Source organism: Athene cunicularia (assembly GCF_003259725.1).
Source record: "Athene cunicularia isolate RWA chromosome 3 unlocalized genomic scaffold, athCun1 chr3_part1, whole genome shotgun sequence".
Lineage (NCBI taxonomy): Eukaryota > Metazoa > Chordata > Aves > Strigiformes > Strigidae > Athene > Athene cunicularia.
Window position 1 is genome coordinate 35170756 of NW_020799097.1, and position 22545 is coordinate 35193300.

The 22545-nt window shown below is 39.1% G+C and overlaps 1 protein-coding gene across 1 annotated transcript in view; it reads left to right on the plus strand.

Moving 5' to 3' along the window:
• The first annotated feature begins 298 nt into the window (after positions 1–298).
• The window catches only part of MEI4 (meiotic double-stranded break formation protein 4), a 234120-nt gene continuing 211873 nt past the window's right edge, over positions 299–22545 (plus strand). Inside the window, exon 1 of the mRNA XM_026844078.1 lies at positions 299–374. Within this exon, the coding sequence (XP_026699879.1) occupies positions 299–374 (76 nt within the window). The remainder of the gene's footprint in view (positions 375–22545) is intronic.

A 22545-nucleotide genomic window follows, 5' to 3' on the forward strand; every position in this document is an offset into this window, starting at 1 on the left:
GATCAGTTGGCAGCACAGAGGTAAACTCATCTAGGCTGCTTAATTATGGCAAGATGTTGCTGCCTGGGTAGAGAACCTTGTTGTAAAAGTGCATCATATAGATGCTCATGAACCCAAGAGTTGTGCCACTGAAGAAGATCAAAACAACCAGCAGGTGGATCAGGCTGCTAAGATCAAAGTGGCTTGGGTGGATCACAACTGGCAACGTAAGACTGAATTATTTATAGCCCAATGACCCAATGACACCTCAGGCCATCAAGGAAGAGATGTAACATATATATGGGCTTGTGATCAAGGGATGGACTTAACCATTGATACTATTGCACAGAATATCTATGAATGTGAAACGTGCTGTAATCAAGCAAGCCGAGTAGGTAAAGCCTCTCTGGTATGGAGAACAATGGCTGAAATATAAATATGGGGAGCCCTGGCAGATTTACTATATCACAATCCCATAAAGTTGCCATGTGTTTACGATGGTGGAAGCAACCACCATATGACTGGAAACATATCCTGTGCCCCATGCCACCACCTGGAAAAATATCCTGGGCCTTGAAAAACAAGTCTTATGGTGGCACAGCACCCCAGAAAGAATTGAGTCAGACTATGGGACTCATTTCTGAAACAAACTCATAGGCACCTGGGCCAAAGAGCATGGTATTAAATGGGCACATCTCATCCCCTATCATGCACCAGCCTCCAGGAAAATCAAACTATATAATGCATTGTTAAAAACTGCACTGAGAGCAATGGGTGCTGGGACATTTAAACATTGGTATGCACATTTAGTAAAAGCTACCTGGTTAGTCAAATCTAGAGCATCTGCCAATCGATCTGACCCTGCCTATTCAAACTTTTATGTACTATAGAATGGGATAAAGTCCCTAGAGTTCACAGAAAAAATATGCTGAGGAAGACAGTCTGGGTTATTCCTGCTTCAGGCAAAGGCAAACTCATCCATGGGATTGTTTTACTTAAGAGCCTGGGTGCATTTGGTGAGTAATGTAGAAGTCTGATGTGTACCTCACATGTGAGAAGAGCCAGTGATTGGAATTGTGTGATGTTAATTGCTACATAATACTGTATGTCGTTGTCCTGATCCAATGTCGGGGGAGGTTTCGATATGATCCCAAGAGCAAGATTAAGACACAAACGAGGTCAAATGCCATACACCCAAAATAGGTTTTTTATTATTAAAAAAGTGAAGAGGGTTAGCTATAGGACAGAATAAAAAGAAAAGGCAGAAATAAAGCAAGGATGCAGGATAGGACTGTAAGAATAGTCACCACCATGACACGCCCTGTTGGTCCTCAGTCTTCGCTTCCTCGGTGGTGGATGCACATGGATCTGGCTTCAATGGTGGATGCACAAAGAACAAGATTTTCTGCTGCCTTTTAAAGTTCATCCTACCAGCTGATCAGCATATCTGCTCACCTTTAGTTGTTTTTTTTTTCTCTGGTCCAACAGGTTTTGTTGCATCTGGAGTCAAAAGGAGGAGTTTGCCTCTTGTCAGTTCATTATCAATGCATGCATGGGGTCTGGCCTACACAATAGAGCCACAAACGGCTACAGGATGGGGCCAGCTCAGTCCATGTCTGCCCCTTTGAGGCTTCTGTAAAGAGTCCAGACAATGCAACTGCCAAGAAGTGGAGAGTGCATCCTTCAATACACTCCCACTTCCCTGGGCAGCATCCCCCAGACCAATTCACAGGCCACAGCAGCTTCTCCTGGAGGTTTGCACAGACACAAGCAAGCTTTGAGACAGTCGTAAGACATTTCAGTCTCTCACAGTCGTCACTACAATGGTTGCTATCTGCCATATCAATAGTATTACAAATATAGTATTACAATAAATAAATGGAGATTAATGAAGATTAATGAGGAATGAGTATTGATGAAACTGGGTAGTGAAGATGGAACTGGACAAGTGCAGCAGTGATGGAACCAGAACTGGCTTCAGCATGCAACAATCCAATACCACACACTGTTTCTCCTGCCCTGAGGGACTACTATGACAGATTGAGCCCAAAATCATGGACTAAATGAACTTAACAGACATTTTAGAGGGATGGCCCTTAGGCTAAGGGATAGATATCTGTGTGTATATATCAGTAGACAGGAAAGGATGTAGTAGAAAATGTGGGACCTCGGCATGACGTAAATGCTATAGAATAAGGGCTGGATATTTTTCTGGTTTCGGCTGGGATACAGTTAATTTTCTTCCTAGTAGCTGGTATAGTGTTGTGATTTGGATTTAGGATGAGAATAATGTTGATAACACACTGATGTTTTAGCTGTTGCTAGGAAGTGTTTACACTAAGTCTTTAGACTTTTCAGCTTTTCATACCACCCCACCAGCAAGAAGCTGGGAGGGGACACAGACAGGACACCTGAACCAAACTGGTCAAAGGAATATTCTATGCCATACAACATCATGCTCAGTATATACACTAGGGGGAAAGTTGGCCAGGGGCCACTGCTCAGGAACTGGCTGGGCATTGGTCAGTGGGTTGTGAGCAGTTGCACTGTGCATCACGTGTTTTTTATATTCTAATTCTATTATTATTGTTGTTGTTATTATTATTATTATTATTATTATTATTATTATTATTTCCCTTTCCTTTTCTGCCCTATTAAACTCTCTTTTCTCAACCCACGGATTTTACTTTTTTTTCCCCAATTCTCCCTCCCCCATCCCACTTCACGGGGGACTGAGCGAGTGGCTGTGTGGTGTTTAGCTGACTTCCAGGGTAAACCATGACAGTCCTCTCTGTGTGTCAGTTGTATGTCAGTCTGAACTGTGAGATATTTGTTTTAAATGCAGCTACCTGGATGGTTTTTGGTCTCATTCTTCTCCCTGGCTTTCAGACTACTGTGAAATTTCTATATCCTCTTTCCCATTTTGGGGAACTATTGTCCTGCTTCTTTCTCTTTTTCCTCTGCCTTTCAGAGAACCTTCAGTAATATCCCATTTTCAGGAATAAGTTAGTGAGAAGTGCAAACTCAACTCTCCAAACGGTGTTTCACTAGTACCTCGGGTAAGTATCAGAACAACTCTATTAAAACATGTTACCAGTGCTGAAATATTAATCTGTGAGTTCAAATAAAAGAAACTCTCAACCATTTTCTTTTACTTTAACAATATCCAGGAGATTATAGGACTGTCTGAAAGACATTTTTGCTATGAGGTATTGATTTTGAGGAGGTTTTTGCAATAGAAAGGTTTATGAGATCCAGGGCACTCCAGTCACTTCTGATAGCAGATAGGAATAGACATCTGAAATGAAAACCTGGTATTATTGATCTAAAAAAAAAAAGGGTTTGATAGCATGCCATTTTTTAAACCAAAAAGATACAGGTGTTGTTCCAATGTGAAAACCAAACCAATTTCAAAACCTTAAGAGCTCATAACATTTCCAGATTGTCTGTTACTAATGAGTTACATGTCAAGAGGGACTGATGTGGTTATGAAGATTAGACTGGTTTTTACTCATTTTTCATAACAGAATATTTTTGCTGAAGAGGGGAATCCCTGAATGGCAAGAAGCAGTGGTGTCATCTCTGTTACAGTGTTTACAGAAAGGGGCTAGTGATGCATCACCCTTGTTCTCAGGGCAATGGCATCTTGAAGGCAGTGGAAGATTACTCCATCTAGTAAAAGCATTCTGAAGTTCAAGGCTGGCTTTGAGCTCAGGCAGAGCACGCTGTGCCTCAGGAGAACAAACTGTTGGTGTGGCAGCACAGTGGAGTCACTGGTGCCTACTTCTCCCATTTCTGAACCCTGGAAAGCCAGGCTGGCTGCTGCTGCTGCCCCTGCACATGTGTGGGTGAGACTGCATGCAAAATAGGTTATCCCTGAAGGAGAATGGGGACAGAGGATGGGAGCACCCTCTTCCAACAGCAGCTTCAATTGCTCTATCTACCTCTCTGCAGGTGTCTGGGAAGAACAAGAGCACCAAGCTGAATTTGTCAGGGCTCTCCCAATCCCCCTGACTCTCCCAGCTTTTCCTGTTCCAGGAGCAGGAGCAGCACAGCTCTTTGTTTTAGGGCAACCAAATTTAACCTTCTGTGCTCCCCTGAGAAGCCACACGCAGTTCTGATAGAGACCTAGCATACTCATTAGAGCTAAAAATAGTGTGGTGGGTTGACCCCAGCTGGCAGCTAAGCCTCCACCCAGTTGTTCACTTACTCCCCCACGGCAGGATGGGGGAGGGTATCACAGGGCCAAAGTGAGGAAAAACCCATGGGTTGAGATAAAAACAGTTTGATAAGAAAAAATTAAAAAAAAAATAAAGCAATGCAAAGGCAATCATTCACCAGCTCCCACCAGCAGACTGAGGCCCAGCCAGTTTCAGAGAAGCAACTAATTTCCTGGGCTGTATTGCTGAACACAACGGTATACGGGATGAAACATCTCTTTGGTCAATTTGTCAGCTCTTTTGACTGTGTCCCCTCCTAACCCCAGCCTACAACAGCTAAAACACTGATGTGTTATCAACACTGCTTTGGTTGCAAATCTAAAATACAGCACTGTATGGGCTGCTGTGAAGAAAATTAACTCCGCCCCAGCCATACCCAGCACACATAGGAAGGGAACTAGGAATTTTCAGGGAGAAGCTTATCAAGGTTAGTAAGTAGAAAAAAGTAATTTAAGGCAAAAGCTTAAGATGGGGTTAAAATAAAGTTGAAACATTTGATTTCACATATGGTCTTAGATTCATGTTTCAGTGCGGTTTTTACTGCATATGGAAATACTGAATGTTATGGTTCAGAACATCACAAAGCATTTTTTCAAAGCATTTTTCATTGTAAAAATTGAATGAACTGAAATATACTTTTGCTGACAGTTGAGAATTGGACTAGCAAGGACTGAAATTTGTGAGGTTAATTTATGTTTCTGTGTTCACTAATATTCACTTTCTTTCCCTTACTGACATGACAGATTTTATAACCTTTATGTTATGTTTATTTTAAAAATGAAAATAATCTCATTAATAGAGATCCATTTGCTTTTATTTTTGTATGTGGTTATTTCAATTTTTTCTTTATACATTTGACATTCATGTGATAAAACATTTGGATAACTTATTTGTCTCACTTCTGTGATTTTTTTGGTCTGTGTTTTTCTTGGGGTATTCTCCAAGGCACTGTAAGCTGTAGTCTGGACATACATTGTATTAACATACATCATAAGACCTCCCTGTAAGTGTTCAAGGCCAGGTTGGACAGGGCTTTGAGCAACCTGATTTAGTGGAAGGTGGCCCTGACCATGACAGAAGAATTGGAACTAGGTGATCTTTAAGGTCGCTTCCAACCCAAACCATTCTATGATTCTATGATTAAATAAATGAACAAACTCTTTTCATCAAGCATTTAACATCACAACAATCCACTCGTCTCTGAAATTCACCAATACTATCACTGATATTGTTATTTAATATTTCCGTTTCCCCGTAAATGTTTAAGAACTGTGCTGAAAAAAACTATGACCGCTCTTACATGAAGGAAAGGTGTTTAAAAAATTCTCAAGCCCTGAAGAGCCATTAGCCCCTTTATTTCAAGCCTGTGTAGGTGGCACTGCTCTCAAAATAAGACTTTTATTCTTCAGAAAGTGTTTTAACGGGACCTGTCTTTGGGGACCATTTTAAGGCAATGAAACCAAGACTTGACAGTGTCTTTGATAAGTATGGATGGGCACATCCCAGGAATAAGGGCAATTCTTTCTGTTCAGCGTATCTTTTGAGGCTCTCTCTTCTTCTAATCTTCTGGCAATACTCTAGCTGTCTCCTTCGAGTAAATCTTGCAAAGATTATTTCCCATAACAGAAATAAAACCTCGTGTTCCTTAGGAGTGACGAAATGGTATGCGGGGAGGTAGCTAGCAGAAGCTGGCATTCTGCCTCACTGTGCTGTACCTCAATTGAGGGACTGTCAGTACAACTTCTCCTAGCAGCTTTAAATGGCTTAAGATCTTTTAAAATGCAATTGCTGAGGCTATTTGTCTTCTGTTTGAGTGTGCAAGCTGAAACAAAGAACATAGCCTCTGCTGAAGACAGAGCTAAGCTTGCTCTTAACTTCAAATCCCAAAAACTCCATGTTAGTTAAACAGAAATACCACTCAAGAGAATTTATAAAAATTATACCCATTTGAAAAATTGAGATCCTTCAAAAGATTTAAATTTAGCATAAAACTTTTCCCGAATAACCTTCTGTGTTATCCAGGCCCTGAAATCTCACCCCATGTAACATCTCTTACCAGGACATAGCTTTGTAGAAATCCCCTGGAAAAAATCCAGCCTCTTATCAAGTCTATACAGGTCCATGAAAAATTTTCCTATTAATTTCATTTTTGAGTTGACTTAATTAGAGAACGTATTTTGCCTCTCTTCTTATATACAGTAAATAACTATTCTGAGGATGATTAATGTACTTTGCAAACAATGTTTCAACTGTCTTACTTTGATAAGTATTAATAACAAACATTTGTGTTGTTACTTGAGATCTAAGAAACTTTTTATTATTTGTCATAGAATCCAATGGAGTTACTTTTAGTCATCAGAAACATCTGACTTAGCTGTGAAAAGGATGTATACTTTTAAAAATCTGATGGTACATTATCATAGAAACAGACTATAACATTTGGAAGCACACTGAGAACATTGTATTGAGAGATAACTTTTTAATGCTTTAAAGCAAAGCCAAGATACTACTCATAGTACCCACATTATGGAACAGAGCATATTTATTTATATTGTAGTGTCTTCAAATTTAAGGTACTTCTTCAAAACGGCTGTTACGGACAATGTGCTAGAGGAAGAAGATAAGCAAAACGGATCACATTTTTTTCATAGCACTGGGAGAAGACATGTAAAGGTCAAAGGCTGATGTTTCGCTTTGGAGACATGCCTGTGAACTGGGAGTGGTGAAAGGAAATGACAAACAAGCTGGTGCATGCAGTAGTGTAATCTTTGTCCTAATTATGGCTGTGAACATTTGAATATCTAAGAACTGCCATACTGGGTTAAGCTAATGGTTCATTCATCTCAGTGTCCAGCCACTAAGGGGAGTTTAATGAGGAGCATAGGAACAATCCCTTTCCTGTTTCTGGCAGTCATGGATTTAACACACAGTTATGAGACCTAAAAGACTGTGTTCTCTTTATATGTGATGTAAAGGGCTTCAAAATGACTAGATTCTGTATAAGTGTTGTTTTTCATATGAAGGCACGCAGTTCCTTGGAATAGCAAGTCTGGTGCTGGTGGATTTGCTAAATTAAGTGTAAAAACCCCTCAAAACAGTTGACCATTTTTTAAATTTTCTGGAAATGGGCAATATCAGTGAAGTACTAATAATTATTGTCATCTTCGTTATTATATAATGAATTTCTGATCAATTAATTTTTTTTTTTTTGTTCCTCTCCTTTCCCTGCACTCTAATAAATGCCTTCCAGGATCTTCCTAATCAGGGAAGCTGAGAATTTCAAATGTCTCTGTAAGCACATATCTTTCTATATGCTCCCTAATACAAATTTATTTTCATTCCACTTTTATTCTGATGCTTGTGTGACCACTCTGTTCTTGCACTGTATGACGTTACTGAGTTACCAGTGAGGCCTGCAACATCAATGAAATGGGATAAACAAAATAGTTTCTGTTCCTACTGAGAAAAACTTTCATCTGCAAAACATCAGATCCCTGAAGACTGTATGAATATATGCAAGCTGGTCTGGAATGCTGTTTTTGCATATACAATAAAATTACCACACCAGCTTGCCACATTCCATTTATTATTACTAGTATTCTCTATTTAGACTGTGGCAGTGCTTAGTCTGCAGAGGCATTCTGCAAACCCAGGGCAGACTAAGACTATAAAAAACTTTTTAAAAAGTGAGGGAAAAATAAGGAGTTGTCTTATGAATGCAGATGACATGTAGCAAATAGTCTGGAACAATATTAATTTAGTTAGGAAATAAAGCAACACTCCACATTTGAAACATGAATTTCATTCCACCTATTCCTGTTTCCAGAATCACTTGGCATGGCTTGAGAGCAATTTGCAGTCCAAATGAATGCTTTATCATGTTCTTTTCTATGTACCTGTAGGACTTGCTTAGCATACCTTTTTTTTTAAATTTCACTTGCTGTGTCTTCCTTTATAGGTCTCTGGTCAGGTTTTCCAGCTTACTCAGCCACCAGTGCTCACAGTGGTGTAAGAATAGCCGTGGCTCCTACTGCTTCTGCAAAGTGGACTTGCAGTTTAGGATAACCGCAGGCTTTTAATCTTATCTAGCTAGCAGCCTCATCAGCCTTCAGTCTGCAGGAACATGGGTGCTGCTTTTGAAAGTCAAAATCTTTAACTTATTCAAGTTAGCATCTTGAACTGCACGTTGATTTTACTTTAATTTTATAATTTATATACAGACAAGCACTTACACATTTCAAGCAATACTGTACTATCCCTTAGGTTGACTTTTTTTCCATAGCAACTAGATTTTATCTCCCTAAATATTCTTCTCCAAATGTTCATATCATAATCAGGAAAATTACAGCCCCCTAACTGAAGCATCACCACCAGACACTCTGCATTAGATATTGACTTACTGAAGGCTCACAAAGTGACTTTTCTGAAGCCTTTACAACATATCAAAGCTTTTGTGGTTTGCAGAGTGGTTTGATTTATTGCAATCATGAAGAAGAAAAAAAGAAAAGTTCCTCCTTAAGGAGTAGAAAATTCAATGTCGCATGTATTTTCTTAATTATTTTGATTATGGAATGGAAGAATATTTTTCAAGATATCCATATTTGCCTGGAGAATTATGTAAGTTTAACATCTATCAGAAATTGAAAAATTGTGATTTCTCTTAAGATACACCAAGTCATTTTCTATATCTGATTTCTAGATTTGTAGGTATTATCATTAGTATTATTCATGGAAAAAGAATATAATTCATGGAGTAATAGTTTTGGAAATATTATTCATGGAATAGGAACAACCGGTGTGCAATTTTTTTGTTCAATTCAAGGAAAAGTGCCTTTCTGATTAGACCCCAAGCTATGTCACATCTTTGCATAATGGTGCATTACCTGGCCACATTAGAGACTTGCTGAAATTAGCCAGAAGGCAGAGTGTCTTATTTGCTCTAACAGTTTGTCCGGTGGCAGGTGTATCATTTTAAGACTAAGCCAGAGAGAGACATGCAAATATTCTGTGATTTTTAACTCACTTCCCAAACTATTTATTTCCCATCTTGCTCTAAGTCTGGTAAAGTTGTGCAGAAAAAAACTAGGGGACCTTCCTGGTAACCAGCTGACCATGCAGTATGCCCTCGCAGCAGGGAAGGCCAACAGCATCCTGGGCTGCATGAGGAGGGAAACATTTCCAGTACTAAAATGATGAAAGGTTCAGAGCAGGGGGAGGCTGGGAGTGCTGGAACTGTTCAAATGCTGTGACACTGTAACTCAGTTAACAGAAAGTGAATCTGTTTGGGTGCAATGAGGCAATGTGCCCTTACACTGATGTTTCTTTATACAGCTCTCCCCTCCTTTCTTTTCACCCTTCTGATCTCTCCACAAATAGGATCATATTCACTGAAGCTACAGAGACTAATGAGTGTGGGGGAGGAAGTATTTTAACAGGGATGCTCCACGTCCTTTCTTGACTATTGCATCTAAAGAACAGATGATTTCCGATTCACTTCTCTGGGCCAAGAAGCTGCCTTAATTCAACATCAAAATGCTTTTTTACCTAGAATGTCATCTTCATTTCATTGTGTCCTTACCTTCATAAATTCCCTGATACTCATTCTTTCCAGCTTTCAGAGATTTATTTATATATTTTATCATGTGGAACTTCTTTTGACTTCTGCTTCATGAACACATCTTCAATGTTCTCTGGCCCTGATGCCAAACTATATAGGTTAGATGTGTCACATTTGTCTTCAGGCCTCTTCTTGGGCCTCCAGACCTAAGATGTAGGATCTGACTTTCTCAGATGGGAAGAGAGCTATTTTGTTTTACTTTGGTTTAACCTCATAGTCATTGAAATGGTGTTAGGATTTTGGTGCAGACCTTTGGAGTAAAGTTGGGTATTATAGTTCCACAAGCCATGGCTGAAGATGCACACAGATGTTTGATGGTGCTAAGCCTTCTGGGGTAGTGCTGGAAGACTGTGTAGGGTAGAGGAAGCCAAACCCAGTGCAGCTTCTGGTGCTTACTGGAAATAGCTCCTGATCCTTTGTGTCCCCCAAACTATGCCTAGTATTACTCAAAGATTGCTAGTTGGCCTGGGCCAAAACTGCCATGATGCAAGACAACAAGCCTTCTGGACAATCAGTAATTTGGAGTCTAAACTCACTCCCCGGCCTTGTTTTTATTGTCAGCATAGAAGTGATCTCAACAAATGGAACTTGTGTCGTAGTATCAGGAAAGTGCATTTTTTTAAAGTAGTCCTTTCAATAATCTCCTATATAAAAAGGGACTACAGACTTTTTCTGCTGCTTCTTAAAGCCTCTGCAGATTTGTGAATGACATGTAACTCTCATGAGCTTCAGATTAGTTTCCTATCCAAGATGGAAACTGAAACAGTCTCAGGTTGGTTTCTAGCTACACTCCAGTGTTCCAGATAATTTTAACTCCATTAAATATAATGGAGTATTCATAGGCATGCAGAGAAATAATTCATGGAAAAGTAGTTAACGTTTGAATAAAAGTTTCAAAACCGAAAAAGTAAAACATCAATCTAATCCCAAACTTAGTGACTCAAACTATTTCTAATTTAAAGGCTACTGAAAGTACTCAGTATTTATTTCATCTGAATTTGATTTTCCTCTTTAAATTGAGTTTATTGATTAACTTTTGACCAAAACCTGAAACCGAGTCCACACATCTTCTTTTATAGATTTTCCTTTCAACTTGTTGTCTCTCAGCAGATTTAGTTGATTGTTTGATGGACAAGCTTTGCTTCTGATTTTTTAAAAGTAATTTTCATTTCCTTTATAACATTTTGAAATTTCACCTCATGTGTTTAATCTGATAAAAAAAGAAGAAAATAGTTGTCAAGCCAAACTGTTTTAAATATAAAGGGAAAGGAAAATAAGCATTTAACTAGTACACCTCTCTAAACTAAATCGCTTTATCATGTTGATTAACTCCTTTGGAATTCACAGAGGAAAGAAATTAAGAAATTTCATGGATTATATTTGTAATGACAGCTTCATTTTGAAACATAAAAGATCAAATTTGCAACTCTCTTAGTCATACCTTCGAAATGCGTGGACTAATTTTTAGTAAAAAAGTTATGGTTATATTTTGATACTCCTGGACACAAAGGTCTGCTCTTGGAATGCTACATCAGACTGTAACTTCCTAACAATAAATCCATCCCTGTACTGGAAATTGGGTAGTTATAATATGATCACTTCATTAATGTATGTAAATGTTAACTTCTTTTCTTGTAAAGAGATATATCTGCTCACTCTGCAGTTTCAGTAAGACTGGAGTGGAAAACTCGGACTGTTGAGTCTAAGCAAGGCTGTCCAAATACTGAACTTGGAAGCTGTTCCTCCTCCGCTTAGAGCTCTGGCAAGCAGTCAAGAAACCTACAGTAAAATCACATCCCAGACTTCTGTTGTTGCATAAAGGGGGCGAGTTCAGATAAGAGTAAGAGAATAACAGATAAGAAAAAAGGATAAGAATTCTACAGGTTTTAATTTCCTTTAAACTTTTTTTTTTTTCTTGTGCAAACTGTTGCTAAATTTAATATTCATTAAAACCTAACCTAGAGCAAGAGAGTGATAGATTTTCCTACTCTGTATGACTTGAGTCTTCAAAAACTGATCTGGACCAAGCACTCTAGTAAAGTATAATCTACATGTTAGGAGAAGGATCAAGAATACTTGTACTAAACAGAGTTCAAATCCTTATAAGCTCTGAAGAAAAAAAAAAAAAAAAGGGTGTGAGACTTCTGGGATTTTTTCAAAGGATACAAAGGGGTGATATTTAATTTAGAAGCAGATGGGGGGAAGTAGGGAAGAAATTTCAGGCTCTGTTGGTTACTGCTCTTCCACAGTCTGTATTTGTGACTGTGTTTAAGTTTCTGGGTTATAGCCAGACTGTCAGATAATGCCTAACTCATCAAAATCCTGACTGTGACTCTTCAAGATCTGTACACCTCTAGCTGCCAGTGTTCAGGAAATGTGAATTCAGACCAAGACAGGTACAGAGATGGATTATTATGATGCTTGGTTAAATGGGGAGTCTAAAAGAGAAGAGTAGAGGAGCTTGGATTATTTGACCAAGGAAAAGAAAGACTGAAAGGGTATGTTTTCTGTCCATAAACACACTGAGGAGGACAGATATAAAGCAGGGAAGGAAAAGAGCTACTTAACTTAAAGATAGTTTTGGCACAAGTACATATATATGTTTAAATGAGCCATGAATAAATCTAGGTGGGAAGTTCAGCATTCCTAATTATCAAAGTATTGCAATGCAGAAACAACCTTTTCTGTGGAGAAGCTGGGCAAAAAGCCTAACCAGTTTTTAAAGTGTAGCTTGATCTGTTTATGAAAGGAATTATGCAACATGGTTGCCTGCAGAGCTGGCTTCAGGCACTGGCAACAGTAGGCAGTTACTTAACTTATCAGAACTATTGACAGGGGATAGGGCTTCAGACTTTACAGGGTACAAAGCCCCTAACGCATACTGTCTTTTCTCTTGTCTTTTCATCGACTTGAATACTAAAAGCTTCCTGACAAGCAGAAGCAACAAACTACTGCCTTAAATACCCATTACCAGTTTTGCTCTCAGCAGGGTCTGACAAGGCCTCCAGGCTGGAGAAGTTTCATACCACAGCATCTCCAACATACACCCCAGTCTCACCTTCCCTCACTGACACGATTTTGTCATGCAACTCAAAAGTGTACACACAGTCTTGCCTCAGAGGGGACTATTGAGATCGATGACTATTTGAGTCTGCCTAAAACAAGCTCTGTGCATATGTGCATGTGTCTTTCCTTGGGTCTCTCTCTGTGTCATCTAAAGTTTAAGGGCATCCTACTTGATGAGTTACAATTCTTCATTTCTCTGGCAAAGCAAGGCTATCGGCCTGAGCACCACAATCACGGGATCCAGCAAGGGTTAACTTGAGCTGTAGCTGCCAGTGTGAATGCCTGCACAGAGATGGTCTCATTCTGAAACAAGATCAGATTAATTTGGCAAATTAGGAGATTGCTGACAAAGACTGAAGATATTCTTGTCCTCATCCCAGATCATACATGTTTTCTCATTACTCCAGCCCAGTCTCATGCTGAATAGCAACTCAGATGTCATCATGAGGAGTTTGCCACCATCATGACTTGATGACTTAAGATGTCTTTCCAGTCCTTGATTTCTAAATACTTAGGAGAAACATTATTCCCTGAGTGTCTCTTCTCCTGTACAATAAATCAGAGGCCTATTTTGCACTATTTTTGTTGAGGGAAATGCTCTAATAATACTAAAGTATTCCAATATGGTAGTATTTGAAATGTGAGTGAAGTATGAGTAGCGAAGGGTGCAATTTGATTGCGGCGGGCGGTGGAAGCAAGCAGCTGATTCAGTGTGAATGATAGAGCAAGCTTCAACTTTATTGAGAGAAATCACACCTTATATAAGCAATCTACAATACACTACTTGCAACTCTATTGGATACATTCAAGAAACTACATTATAATGTCTCAGCCATTGGGTACATTTAAAAGATCACATTATAATACCCCAGCCCCCTGTGGCATTTCTGGTATGCATAAACATTTCCTCCCAGGGCTGTTTCCCATCACCCCCAAGGTCGTAATGCGCCCCCAACTTATCTCTGTGTTCTCACAACAATCCTCGCTAGCACAACTGAGCCTTGGGTCTTCATCCTTGTCTACATAACTGTACCCTGGGTTCTTTCCTTTGTTTACCTCAGGTGGCTGGGACCAGCTCCTGCAGGGAGCTATGGCCCTGTTCTGCTAGCCATTCTCCAACATTTCATGCTCATTTCTTTTGGTGTGAGAGCCAGCTTTTACAAAACTTCAGCCCTTGGTCGCTATCTCTTGTTCACATGCTGCTTCAGTTTACACTAGCCTAGATGTTGGGAGGCTCACAGTGAGTCAAGCTGGGGGCTGAGCAGGGTTAGAAAGAACATGGGAAAATGTGAATGCATTTACTGAACCATTTCCCTGTGTAGCTGTACAAAAAGCTGGAATAGGAATAAGTGAAGGAACAGGATGGAACAATAGATGCTTAAATGAGACTGCTGATCAAATAAATACTTGTTAAACTACATCTTGAAGTGTAACTGAGTTGTTTGAAAGTGAAATTATCCAGGGGCTGAGGGAACAGTAGAGTAGGACAATCTGCAGAATATTTATGGGGAAAAGGGTGCGATAGAGGTTAGTTAAGATCTACTTTAGCAGCAAATGAAGCAAAATGGTTCTCTAAAGATTGAGTAGAGATGCTAATGAAATATTAAATCAGTGCCAGAAAATAGGATACATCAGTGTACACAATATTTATGGCACAGATAAATTATATATCCTTCTATAAAGTAGAATGAAACTGTAGCAACTGAAAGAGATGCCTTGAGGATTCCAGATACAGATAGTTACAGTAGAAATTGGATAGTATCTTGTGTATGGATAATTAGCATCAGTGCACTTCACACAGAAGTACATTTGCTATTAATCATACAACAAACGTTTCTGGAATTAAGTTTTAGCTATTTATTCTGCTTGAGAATTATTTGCAAAGTACAGACTCGTATTTCCTGCAGAGGTCGAAGATGACAGGAATTTCAGTACTGGGCTTGCTATGAGCAAGACACAAGATCTCTTTAAAACACTTATTCAAGAAACCAGGGAACAGTTATCAAATTCACTGTCCCTTAAAAAGAACAATTCTGCGAATAATACTTAAAATCATCCTTTATAAAACAGTCACCTTTTTTTGGTAAACAGTTCTCTGAGTCTAGCTGCATGTAATTCACCAGTAGATACATAATTATAACTATACATCCCACGATGACTTCGTGTGTGGTAAATGTCATGCAGGAAATGAACAAAGAAATAAAATTATATTAGAAATGAAGTGTAACTACAGCATCTTAAAATCACTTTCTGAAAATATGACTCCTTGGTCTGTACATTACAGGAGTTCTACAGCCCAGGTTATAACTTTTTGAAAAATTATTTCTAAGTCTCTGTTTTATGTAAATTACATCCTCTTCTGTGCTCAGTAGCTTTGGCACATTTTATCATCCTGAGTAGGTTGAAGTTTGTTAGTTTTCTTTCCTTAAAGCAGAGGCTGGAGGTTTTAATGAGTATTGCAGTAGTACATTAGGCATTTTTTTTTTTTTGCTCATTTTTAAATGACTTTTCATAAAAAAAAAAGAAGTGAGGTAGGTCTCATAACTGCACAAGGACTCCTTAGGACTAGTCAATCTTACCAAATAGCTTCTGGCAATCTCATACATTCTCAATAATAAAAAAGTAGCAGACACCAGCACCCTATCTATGGGTATTTAGAGGCATTAACAAGTTTGGTGCACTGAGATTCAGTTCATAGCACCAGTTCTGGCTATGAGCAGTGGAGAATAACTGTATACATCTTCAGGCAATCAGCACTTTGGACAGTGAAAACCTTAAGCGAGGAAGCCGGGTGTCAAAGGGTAGCCCCTATAGAAACAGTGCTAAGCATGTTGAGTACATTTTTGGAAGTCATTTGTAGTCCACTGAAAATAGGGAGAGCCTTCAAAAGCACAAGTTAAGAGTTAACATAAAGGAGTTAACCCTTTTGAAGTGTTGTATCATTAATTTTCAAGTCCTTAAACAGCCTTCCCAGAGAGAAGCTGGTTTGGAGCTCTACCTCAGTAGATATTTCAGAGATAAATGCTCTTAGTAAAGATGTGATAGGGTGAGGTATGTGCTGTATTGAGGATGAAAGATAGTTTACATACCCTTCCATTAATTCCTGGAAGGGATGAACTTTGACAGATTTGTGGAAGTGTAAGAACTGCCTGAAAATGTGGCAACATCTCCAGTAGTAAATAAAGCAAGCTGTGCTGGGTCTAGGCTGCGAGGGTTGCTACAGTGGTGGCTACAGCAGTGGCCCCTGGGAGAAGCTTCTAGAAGCTCTCATGGCTCCAAGTCCGACCTGCCTCTGTGCCAAGGCCAAGCCAACTTGCAATGGTGGCCACGCCTCTGTGAAAATGTATTTATGAAGGGGAACCTGGGAGGGGAAGTTGGAGTTGTGAAGAGAACTGTGCAAACACCAAGGTCAGTGGAAGAAAGGAGAAGGAGGAGAAGGGAGAGGTGCATTGGAGCAGAGACTCTCCTGCAGCCCATGGTGAGGCAGCTGTGCCCCTGCAGCCCATGGAGGTCCATGGCAGAGCAGATGCCCACCTGCAGCCTGTGGAGAACCCCACGCTGGAGCAGGTGGATGCACCCAGAGGCTGGGACTCTGAGGGAAGCTCACGCTGTTGTAGTTTGGCACTGGGAGTATTGCGACACATGGGAGACACCCACACTGGAGCATCTCGGGAAGAGTTAGATCTCATGGGAAGAACTCATGTCAGAGAAAGTTATGGAGGACTGTCTCCTATGAGAGGGAGCCCATGCTGGAGCAGAGGAAGAGTCCGAGGAGTCCTCCCTGTGAGGAGGAAGGAGTGGCAGACTGTCTGTAACACCATTCCCTGCCCTCCTGTGCCACTGGGGGCAAGGAGGTAGAGAAATTGGGAGCAAAACTGAGCCCAGGAAGAAGGGAGGGTTGGGGGAAGACATTTTTAAGATGTGGTAACACTTCTCACCGTCCTACTCTGTTTGTTAAGTGTTGTTGTTAGTGTTTGAATTAAATTGATGGGGGTTTTGATTCCCCAAAGAGTCTGTCTTTTGCACATCACTATAATGGGTGAATCATCCCTCTCTGTCATTACCTAGATTCCTGAGTCTTTTGCTTTATTTTTTCCTTCCCATTCCTGAGGGGGAAGGGGTAAGCGAGCGGCTACATGGTGCTCAGTTTTCCTCTGGGCTCAAACCACAACACAAGCCAAGGGCTGCTCTGTCTCTGTGAGGCCACCCAGCAAAGCATGTCCACAGGACTGAATTATCTGACATCCCAAAACATCCATACCATCTACAGGACATGGTCACTGGCTCACACTAAACCTAAAATCAAGCCTGGGAGGAATTCTAGTTATCTTGGGGCAAAACTATGGAGTACATTACAAAGTAACGGTGTGAACAATTACATGTCAATGCCCAAAGATCTCCCCCAGTCCTGTTTGCTTATTGGTACAGACTTCGCCAAAGACTGCAGTGAAGCAGATGCCTAGAAACAGCAGAATTACAGACAGCAAAGAGGGCATCTAAGACAGTGAATACATTCAGGTTTGTGCTGGATAAATCACTTCCATACTGAGGTTCAATGGATGAAGCATTTGTTTAAGATTTGAAAAATCGGGTTCAAACCTTACATGGTTGTTCAAGAAACCTTAGAAAAGTAGGTAAACTCCAAGTGTTCAGACATTTTCTCCTTTTTAGTGGAATGATGGATTTTGTGAAGTGTTAATGACATTTAAAGTGTCAGATGACTGCTGCATTTTCTTTCTCAGCTTCTGCTGTATATCTGCTGAGCTATGTGGTGATAATTGGCAAATACCTTCTAAAAGCAAGGTGATATACAAATATATGTGAATCACCAACCCACGTACAATCTATCAACAGGATAGTGCTGTGCTGGATCATTTTTCAAAAACTACTGTACTTTACAGGTATCAAATGATCATGACAGCATAAGGGTAAAAAAAATAGTTTGGTCAAGGTTGTGGCCAGTTTCCAATATGTCTTTTGCACTAAAGGTTGTCTTTTCACATTTAATTTTACATCCTTATTATAATAATACTGTACATTACTGTAAGTTACAATAAAAATCTGTGGAAAGACTAGTCTATAAATGGAAACTTGAAATCTTCACTCCAACAAACACTTATGTGGTTTAGTGAGAATGAGTCAGAGATGACCAGCTCATACAATGTTCCTCAAGAATTTGACCGGTCTCTGCAATAAATAATGGATATTCTGTGTGGAATACTTGAGAGCAAACCTAAGAAATGTTAAACAACTTATTTTTATAGCAGCAGATGTTAAGTTGTATTTACAGTCCTACAGAGCCTACTGAACCTCATTACAACATTGTTACAAGGGCAGAGTTCAGAAGCAGATATTTTGTGAAAGACAAAAGCCTCTGTTGTCACAGTGTAAAAAATTAACCTATAGTGCTGAAACAGATTATTTAACTAAAAAAAAAAAAAAAGCGATCAGAGCACTTGAAGAGTCTATATGTTTAAATGTTTGCTGGTGATTAAAATTAAATCTCAGAAGGGCATGAAGTTCTGTAATGGACCAAATCTTGAACTCATCATGACAGTGAAGTGGGTGCTTGTGCATTATGCCAGAATGAAATCCAGACTGACTGGTTTGACTACCCAAAGAAAAGTTAACAGCTGGAAGATGGTCCTTCAGAATTCTTTGCAGTGCCCCAGAGATAAATTCCCTTTCTATGCTTTCATTGAATTAATGCTTATTATACAAGTTCAGATGACTTCTGGTGCTGAGTATCTTAGTAGCTTTAATTTGTGTCTAGTAAGAATGGAGATCATCAATTAATTTAATGTATGTTTCAAAGAATAGCCTGTTATGTTATTTACATCAATTTACAAATGTGCCTGATGGATACAAATAAATCTTTGCGTACATTCACCTCCTCATAAGCATGTGTTACAAGTTGTTCATTGAACAAAGTTCTTTGCATTGCTGTGCTTCAGATATTGAGAAAGGCAATACTACACAAATTGGCATAGTATCTGTTAGGTTGTGCAGAACAGAGAGCTGCCTGAAAAATACTGATTTTATTTGCATACAAAACCATGACAAGTGTTTTTCCTTCAAGTGATGATGTTTTTAATGTTGATTTGTATCCTTCTGCCTATGTGATTTGTGTGTGTGTGAACAGGTTGCTGAAGACATGCTAAATTGAAAAATACATATACTAAAATATATATATATATATATATAAATCAAAAGAATGTAACGGCTATGGCCAGGTCTGACAGGACAAAGCACTATTTTCTGTTTTGCCTAAGATGGAAGCTGGCATAATTTTGGTACCTTTGCTATAGAAGCATCCAGCAACATTGCATTCAGAGGCATTCAAAGAGTAAGACCACCTCTGCAAGCTGAGAGTAAATTCCCGGGAGATATATCAGCAGCTCATACTGGTTTGGTAAGTTTGCTCTGCTCACTAGCTGTGCAACACAAGTAGGGGAGTGCAACAAAGGTGATGCATTGTAACTTACAAATTGCAGCAAGCATCCACAGCACACTGAAAGGTGTCTTCACCGAAAGCCTTTTATAACTAATCAGGTACTTCAAATGTCTTGAATGTGGAAAGATGCAGTTTACTTCTAGAACATTTGATTTCTTTCTGTTTACTATATTTTTAATGTAATGGCTAGTATCTAGTGAATAAAATGTGTGTTGAATCTTCTGAGGCTATCTTAACAATATTTACATTTCAAATTTATCTCTAAAATAAATAATTCCATCCAGTATGCTAGGTTTCAGGTTACTTTCAGTACATGGTTTGGAAAGATGCAGTAAGATTTGTAAGCAGCAATTTCAAGACATGAAAAAACACTAGTTAATAAAACACTATATTTACACTTTGCCAGGTATAAGTAATGAATTATTATCAACATTACAGGACTATAGATTTTCTAAAAATGTATTATTTTAAAATTAGCACTGTCAAAGAACACAAATCATTTATTTGCTTTCCCAAACACTAAAGAATTTGAAAAACTGTCACCGGAAGGCACAATGCAAGGTTTTCTGTGTGCACACCTTTATTTCTTTTGGAATGAAAAGATCTCAAATTTACCTTTAGGAGAAAGTGTTTTGTAGCAGTTTCTCATCCACAACATTCAAAATAATGCTACTTCTAAGAAAGTACATAAACTGTGATAAGCATGTAAGCAAACTCAATATTTGGAAACAGATGTAACGTGTTTCTTTTGGTACATGGATTGGTGATATTCCAGTATTCCAGAATGGAAATTGACTCCTTTCTCAGCTGTTGGAGACTGAGGTTTGTGGAGGGATTCCTCTCCAAAAATCCTTGAAGGGAAATGAAATCTCTGTCTCCCTGAGTCACTGGTTGCTTGTCAAGCCAATAACCTCCCTTTCCCTCAGTGCTAAGGATCATCATGTGACATTAAGTGTTCTAACTGTGATACTGATCTGCAAGTCTGATTTGCAGTCTAGATCTGATTTCAGCCTCAGCATGGTTTTGTGCTGTTGGATGTCTTCACTCTTAATATCTCTGGACTCACAGATTACAGCAGGTTATGCCACTAAATGAAATCAAATGGTTGGTCAGCTTCTGCCAACAGTGATTTTGTTGTGAAGATAGGATCGATCCAGAATAACCTTCATTTGATTTACAAGAGCTTTCTGGACATTAGTGTGTCTTTTTCGTATATGTACATATGAGAGACATCTAACAGTCCATATTGTAACTGATTTTCTATTTTTTAATGCTGCTTCTTTTCTGTTATTTTTCTTATACTAGTTGCAGACTGCTAACCTGTAAATATTGTTATCTCTTTAATCTTTCCTGTAAATATTAATACTCTTTGAATCTTTGAGATTTATCTGATATTCTGGGATTTATTATAAATTAACACCAGCGATCTTTTCAGTTTACTGGATGGTCCAACACTTTCAGGGATTTGGGGCTAGTTCTATAATATTTATCTCCAGAAGATGCTTCACATTGTTCTTGCCAGAAAATACACCATCATTCTCAGGTGGAGGAGAATTTAGTACAGGACTTTGGGTCACCACTGACAATCTGAACAACAGGCATCAAAACTAGGCAGAAGGATTGAATCTGTATGTGGAAGTGGTTGCAACAGGTTCCGCTTATGTGCTGCAGATTGGCTGCAGCCAGGCTGAGTTCTGCTTAGATTGAATGGGTGGAGACTGTCCAGGAGCCTGGATGGTGATTTCTTCCACATATGCTGAATACAAGGGAGTCCTACCAGACATTCTTGCTCCACTGTGTGTCTCTTAGAGCCAGATGTCTGCTAGTCTCTAGGAGTCTTGGTCTGTCTTCTGTAATCAGGTTCATTTCTCTGTCCCTGGGATGTCTGAACACCAGTTGCACCGCGAACAAACAAGAGGAAATAACAATATATCAAAGTTATGACTTAATAGACCTAATAAAGACCTGATGGAATGATTAATCTGTCAGGAACATTAATACAAATAGTATAACTTGTTCAGGACAGGTAGGCACAGAAAAGGATGTAAGTGTTATGTGTTAACATACATGTAGGTGTCACTTGCTCTGAGGTTAAGCATAAAGAAGCACATAGGCTGCCTCACTGTTCCTGAGAAATACTTAAAAAAGAAAAAGTGCTCACGTGCTGATGAGGGCCCACCTACCAAGGATATCACGTGATGAATCTTTTGTGAGCAGAATTATGCAAACATCAGTGCCATCGGCATATTTTGATTACAAAAATTTCCATGTTGGGGAAGGAATAGAGCTGATCTCAGGGAATATGGCTAATTTTTGAAAAGTTTTAGTGGAAATTTTTTTGTTAAAGAAGTTGGAGAAAGCTAAGAGAAATTACATTTTCCAGATTTGAGCCTCATAATTTGGTAGAGCCTAAAGGAAAATGTAACAGTTAAAAACAACTTGGGCACTTCATGAGTGATCATGAAGCAGCAGAATTCATGACAAACAGGAAGAGCCGCAATGTGCTCCAGAAGAGCAGAATATAGAAATTCAGACAACTAGTAAGTGAGATCCTGTGGGAGACAATTCTGAGAGAGAGTTAAGCACAGTAGGCAGTTCTTTAAAGGAACTATGTTAAATGCAAGTTTATGCAAAACTATGCAAAAGAAACTATGCAAAATTGCAAGTTATGACAGTGCGGAGGAAGAATAGGAGCTGTAGATCACTCACCAAGGAAAAGACTTTTAAGAAAGATGAATGGATGAACGTTTGAGGCCAAAGAGAGAAAGTCAAAAACAGAGAGTGAAACCATATGATGCATAGGTGACATCTCATTCTCTGCATGTTAGTGCACTAACAGGTAGAGGAAGATAAGGAAAAACTTGATCCGCTTCTCTGCAGAGTGAAGGTTATTGGAAAACAGTCCTTGGAAAGCTGCTAGGTTTAATTCCTTCTTTGTTTCACTCAAAAGGTCAATTGTGAGTAGATGGTATCATGAAACCAGCATCACAACAAAAAGGGTAAGAATTTGAGAGGGGAAAGAAAACATTAGAATTATGCAAGTAAATGAGATATTTTCTGAGCTAGTCCAAAATTACATTCTGAATGTCTAGAAAAGAGTAGAAAGAGTGCCCATCTTTAAAAAGAAATAGAGGAGAGAGGTTAAAATTATAAGTCATATAGATAGTTAATTTCAGTTCCTGTAGAAATAATGGAAAAATAATTAGCAT